Raw genomic sequence first — 6,481 nt, forward strand, 5'->3', positions numbered from 1 at the left:
TTAAGTGAGCTCTAACAAATCCTCCTTGAATATCATCCATCACCTATTTGCAATCACTTGCAACTACAAAGCTTTGTAGAGATAATTCCATGCATGATGTTTACCATGCATGACGTTTCCGTTCGCCGAAGTGAGACACACGTGTCGGCACGGCATGACCCACTTATAAACGGCCTTGCAAGTGCTACGTGACAGGAATCATAGGTGCCCAATGGGATGGGTCGGACCCAACACACGCCTAAACGAGCTATTTTCCAATAACTTTGTAAAAAAATAGAAAGATAAATATCATTGATTAGGTCCTTCATGCCAACCCACGGGCTTCACTTCGGCGGACAAGCACGGCATATGGTGTTAGTCGCGTGCCGGGCCAGGCCTGTTAGAGCATCTCCAGCCGCGCTCCCAACAGGCAACTTTTTTCGTGCCGGCGTCGAAAAAATGCCCCAGTCGCGTCCCCAGAATGCCGAAATCTGCCGGCTCGGCCCATTTTTGGGCCCGGCAATCGCAGGCTGAACCCGGCGCACTGGGGGCGCTCGAGGGCTCCGGCGCAAGGGAAAAGCACGCATGGCCCACACCGTCAGGCGAAAAGTCAAGTCTATCTTCCAGATTCGCCTCCCACCCCCGCGCGCTCGGCCGCCAACCGGCTGATCCCGGTGCCGCCCACCGCCCACCACCGCTAGATAGCCCATTCCTCGCCGGAAAAAGAGCAGAGGTTTCGCCGAGGCAGCCTCTCCACCGTCGGCTGGGCGATTTTTCCGGCGTTTCGGCCGCGGAGGGGCAGTGTAGCGGCGGGTGCTCGCCCACCACGCCCGTAAGGTGTTCGGCGATTTGCCTGCCTCGGCAATGGATTCGTACGACGAGGAAGCGCTCGCCACGTTGCTGGAGGAGGAAGTCGAGGCCAACGTCTAGGAAGAGGAACATCTCATGGTCCTCGCCGCCGTCGCCAACTTGTTGGCGAGCAATGAAAAGCCGCGGCGAGGTGGCTCGGCGCCGGGGCGGATGAAAGAGAAGAACCGACATCGTCTCGAAGGCTAATGCATGTTCTACTCCGACTATTTCACCGACACTCCACTGCACGGCGACAAAACATGTCGGCGTCGTTATCGGATAAGCCGAAAGCTTTTCCTTAGGATTGTGAATTCCATCTGGGAGTTCGACAGCTACTTCAAGTGCAAGAAGGATTGCACCAGCAAACTTGGACTCACCTCAATCCAGAAGTGCACGATAGCGATGAGGATACTTGCATACAGAGCTCTCGGTGATTCACTCGACGACTATGGGCGCATGGCCGAGTCCACCACCATTGAGTGTTTCTACAAGTTCTGTCGGGCAGTGGTGGCAGTGTTTGGACCGCAATACTTGCGAACACTAATGCGGAAGACACTGCTCGGATCCTAGCACAGAATGCAGCAGGAGGATTTCCTAAGATGCTTGGAAGCATCGACTGCATGCATTGGAAATGGAAGAACTGCCCATCTGCTTGACAGGGGATGTACAAAGGCGCCAAAGGCGGTTACGGTGTGATACTTGAGGCGGTGACCACACATGACCTCTGAATTTGACACTCCTTCTTTGGTATGCCAAGAACTCACAATGACATCAATGTGCTGCAGTGCTTCCCTGTCTTTGCCAAGCTTGTTGAAGGTCATTCTCCTTCAGTGAACTTCGAGGTCAATGGGCAGCACTACAACAAGGGGTACTACCTAGCTGATGGCATCTATCTGAGATGGTCTACATTTGTGAAGACTATCTCAAACGATGTGCCAAGAGGCAAGAAGTCCTACTTTGCCAAGGTGCAGGAGGCTTGCAGGAAGGATGTCGAGCGGGCATTTGGTGTGCTCCAATCTCGATTTGCTGTTGTCCGGTACCCTGCTCAGACCTGGTCGAAAAATCAAATGTGGGAGATCATGACTTGATGTGTCATCTTGCACAATATGATCATCGAGAGCGAGCAGGAAGAGCCAGTGTTTGACACTGAACCATACTACAGGCAGGGTCCTCTAGCCGAAGTTGATCACCAACTATCGGCAACCTGGACTACCTACCACAATATGCGTCAGAAAGATCCGAGACCCACAAGTGCACCATCGACTGCAGCAGGATCTAGTGGAGCACCTATGAAGGATCAAGGGCGACGCCAGGCTCGACGTGTGATGAAATATGTGTTTTTATTCGTTAAACTATATAATTTGTATTGAACTATTTGTTGTTGCACTATTTTATTGAACTATTTAATTTTGTGAACTATGTGATAAAAGAATTATTTATGTTGAGAATTCAACGCCGAACCACGTTGATATCGGGTCATTTTTCTATTTATCTGAGCCGAAAAGCGGTTAAAAATGGACCGATATCGGTGCCTGGGGCCGACGGCTGGATGCCCAACCGCCCCAGCGCCGATTCTGCCGTCGGCTCGCTCCCAGACGGCGATTTTTATGTCTCCGGCGGGCCAGCGGCTGGAGATTTTTTTAGACAATGCTCTTACATGCCGGACACGCTTGAACATGGGCCGGCCCGTGAAAAACGGCCCGTTTATAACAGCCGCAACTGTTTCACTTGGCAAGAAGGCGCGGGTTTATAACAGCCGCAACAAGATCCGAGAAGACATCCACCCATCTCTTTACGCGGCCGGCCCGCCTAACTCTCACCTTGCCGCTGCGGGACGCTTGCTCCGCCCCGAAGCTTCCCTTCCCCGATCCCCCGCCGCGGCTGTTTCCGTCGCCGGTCAAGATGATGTCCGGCGGTGGCTACTCCGCCCTCGACGATCCCAAAGCCTCCGGATCCGTCCCGGTAAGTACTCATCAATCCCTCGCCCACCGTCCATCTCTTCTTGCGCCTCACCTCTCACGTCTCGCGCAGGCGGCGACGGGGCCAGATCCGCAGACCATCAAGTTCACCGAGTCCAACCTCCAGACCTTCCCACCCTCAGAAGCCAAGGGCAAGATCTCTGGCGCCTACCGCCCGCCCACTGACTCCGACGGTGAGATCAGATCTCCTCCTCTCCACTCTCTTCTCTGACATCGGATCTCCATCGCGGATCTGACTTTGTTCTAGCGGCTGTGCAGACACCTTCTCGTCCAAGGTTGGAGGGGGAGGCGGAGGCAGGGGTAGCGATGGTGGGTCGGACGATGCCGCGCAGGGCGGCTGGTTCCGGATGTTCTCGGTAGCGGCCTACAAGCCCTACTTCGACGTTGACACGTCCGATGTCGTGGAGAGGATCTGGGAGTCGGTCTTCCCCTTCCGCGGCAACTTCACAGAGAAGACTTCCGACAAACCCGACCTGTATGCTTTACCCGCATTCCCCTACTTTATTTATATATGCTGGCTTCATTCCTCTTGTTGATAAGATCTGTATGCTTGAGAATGAATGCGGCAAGAGTAGTAAAATGTTAGAATGTTTTAGTGTTTTTGCTGGACATGATTCCTGATACAATGTCTTCAGTTGTGGAATGAGAGTGTGTTGTTGGTCTACTAGTTCAGAATAAAGTTTTAGTTTCATGGACCAGTTCCTTCTGTGTCTGACCGTTCCATAAGCTCTGTGTTATGGTATAGTGGGATGTATTGCTCTTGATCCACCTGATCTCTACACGGATGATTAATGCCTGTGAAGAGTGGTAATGCTGTTAAGATGATTCCTTGGCCTTGAAAGTATCTTCTAATGGTAGGCCATTTGTTTAGAAGAGGGGGCAGGGTTAATTTCCAGCACAGGGCGTGACATTGGTTGCTATTGTTTTTTCTTATGCAAGTGGATTAAGTGGAATACTGGATATTTTCCTTTCATCCTTTGGTATCCTGATGGAAAGCTAATCGTTTAGTGGCAGATATTTCCTAGAATTATTTTCCTTTAATCACGTGTATAATTTATAGAAGCCTTGAAATATTCAAATGCTTACATTAAGGTTTCATTTCAGCTGTTCTGTAGACTATTTTATTTCATTAATTTGTACCGCGATGCAAATGTATCTATCCTGATTCTTCCTACAGCGAATAATAAAACAAGTCCTAATCATATCAATTTAGGACAGTACTGGTTCACAACGATTAAGTGTTGTAACTGATAGTCCGATATGATCTAAATAGCTTGTCATATGTGCAGAGTATCCTTTGCGGTGCTATCAACTATATTTCTGCCACCTATTTTATTGCCTACGTCTAAATTTCACAATAATAATAGGAGCCACACGTGCTGGTTTATATTAGCACTTCACCATGTTCTGATTTTTTCTAACCAGTTCATTCCGTGGAAGATTTATTTATACAGATAATTAAATTAACAATTCTTTTAATGAATGTTATATTTAGAATTCAATGAATGATTAAGAATTGTAAGTTTGAACTTCTAATCAATTTACTTTGGAATTATTGACATCACAATAACTTGTTTTTAATAGGTATGGGCCATTCTGGACGTGCACCACCCTGATTTTTGTTGCTGCTTCCATTGCCACGTTTGTCACCTACCTTTCCCACAAATGGCACAAGAAAGAGTGGACCTATGATATTAACCTGGTTACATGGTCTGCTGGCTTATTCTATGGCTATGTGACATTTGTTCCCCTTGGGTTATATGTCATTCTTAAGTACTTCTCAGCACCTGCTGGACTCGTGCAATTGTGGTGCCTGTATGGGTACTCTTTGTTCATCTTCATTCCAGCCTCGGTCAGTACATCCTCAATATGCAGATAGACTTTGAATTCTTTTCTGTTTGTTTAGCTTTCCATTTCAGTTAGATGTAAGTGTACTGAACTGTGAATCAGTTTCAGTTTGCGGTATTTAAGTTATCTATCCGATATGAACTGATCCTATATGGTTTAGTGTTGCCGGTGACATGCCCTCTTTACCAGGCAAACCTGTAGTTTCTTCAAATGATCTTGATTTACTCCTGCCAACACTTAAATGTCATAAACAAGTAAAAGGAGGGACAATTATTTTAACTGAGGACTAACATTTTTCTTTTCCATTTGTGTTACAGCTTCTGTCAATTGTGCCAATAGAAATATTCAGATGGGTTATTGCTGGTGTCGCTGGGTTTATGTCTGCTACCTTCGTCGCTGTCAATCTCCGTGCCCACATCTTAAACTCTGGGGAGCGGTGGTTTCTGATCGTTGCAGGGATATTCTTGTTGCAGTTGGGATTGGCTGTTTTGCTGAAACTTTATTTCTTTACGATAACTGTATAGGGAGATGGGGCTGCTTCTTGTATTAGTCAGAAATGAGCATGCAGGAGTCGATTCATTGATGTAATTTTCCAGGTATACATCCCACCTTACATGTGACACTCAGGAACGAACACATACCACTTCGTTAGCCTCTGAAATCACAGAAATGGCAAAATGTCCTTTGGTTATTATGGGGTTAAAGAGTATGTTTTGTGGTTTACTTTTTGTTCCAGTCACTTGAGATTAATATATTCAGGTTTATATCTGTACATTATTTCAGATACACGCTGTCTGTAGCAATCTTGGCTATCTGTAGCACCCAAAATTAGGAAAATACCGAGCGGGACAGGCTGCGTGCTCCTTACTCTTGGAGGGACACCGAGTGGAGCAGGCTGCTCGCCAATAAGCTGGGGACACCGAGTGGAGCAGGGTTGCTCGCCAATAAGCTGGGGGAGACTAGTATAGGGTCGTGAACTCCTCTGCCCGCAGGCTCTGTGCTAGACGTGAACTTGTGACCGGCATGGTGCACGCGTGGGTGTGGCGCGCTCCTGGCTATGCCATCCTCGCCCCCCTCCCGGGCACTCTGCATCAGTAGGCCTATCTTCTCGGACATATGTCGTCGCTGCCTGCACCATATGAGTATGCTCCCTACGTCGTATCTCTGTCCGGTTGCTACTAGGGTTGGCCCGGTGCTAGCTCCAGCAGCACACTTGCGCCTCCTCAGCCTTGTGACATGGGGCCTCTGCAAACTCCACTTCAAACCGTGCCAGCGCAATTTTCGCCGTCCGAAAGCAGCTCCGACTGATACCTCGACATGGTTTCATTGTCACACATGAGCTTGAGCTGTAATCTTCGCTTTATCCGCCCTCTTGTACCGCTCGTCATATCTTGGTGGGGGTGAATGACTTTCGATCACTCACACAGGCCATGACTCCCTCATCACTACCTATATTCCTCTTAAACTTTGCATTGTCTTGCTCTCTCCCTCTCGTTAAGAATTTACTCTTTGGTCACCAACTCACTCGCGACAATCCTGTTTCTGTCAAGTTTGATAAATTTGGGTTCTCTTTTTTTTTTGAACATCTCAAAGACGCACTAAGCGCCATTTCATTCCAAGTAACAACAGTTTACATGATGAATGACATATCCCTGCTGTATTACTTCTGGAATAATTTGTTCCAGGGAATGATGCCATTGCTGGTGATCTGCAATATTACAAGTAGTTACAGTACTTTGATTTGGATGAGATTCCTGTGAATAAGCTTGCCTTGCTGGCTTGCTGCATCATGGGCTTCTCTATTATGATTCCTGCTAACATGAAAC

General features: G+C 48.1%; 1 protein-coding gene across 1 annotated transcript; it reads left to right on the plus strand.

Annotated features, from left to right (window-relative positions):
- Positions 1–2,587: 2,587 nt before the first annotated feature.
- LOC125544029 (protein YIPF1 homolog) lies at positions 2,588–5,346 on the plus strand. The gene is made up of 5 exons (XM_048707560.1): positions 2,588–2,790; positions 2,860–2,980; positions 3,066–3,282; positions 4,392–4,659; positions 4,973–5,346. The coding sequence occupies exons 1-5, from the start codon at positions 2,731–2,733 to the stop codon at positions 5,177–5,179; spliced, it is 873 nt and encodes a 290-aa protein (XP_048563517.1). The 5' UTR covers positions 2,588–2,730; the 3' UTR covers positions 5,180–5,346.
- Positions 5,347–6,481: the final 1,135 nt, after the last annotated feature.

This window comes from Triticum urartu, chromosome 3 (genome assembly GCF_003073215.2).
Source record: "Triticum urartu cultivar G1812 chromosome 3, Tu2.1, whole genome shotgun sequence".
NCBI classification, from domain to species: domain Eukaryota; kingdom Viridiplantae; phylum Streptophyta; class Magnoliopsida; order Poales; family Poaceae; genus Triticum; species Triticum urartu.

Bases quoted from the DNA above. Each gene is read 5' to 3' on its own strand.
- LOC125544029 (XM_048707560.1), top strand. From the start codon at position 2,731: ATGATGTCCGGCGGTGGCTACTCCGCCCTCGACGATCCCAAAGCCTCC. The intron at 2,791-2,859 runs GTAAGTACTCAT...CGTCTCGCGCAG, and splicing joins AAGCCTCCGGATCCGTCCCG to GCGGCGACGGGGCCAGATCC. The intron at 2,981-3,065 runs GTGAGATCAGAT...GCGGCTGTGCAG, and splicing joins CCCGCCCACTGACTCCGACG to ACACCTTCTCGTCCAAGGTT.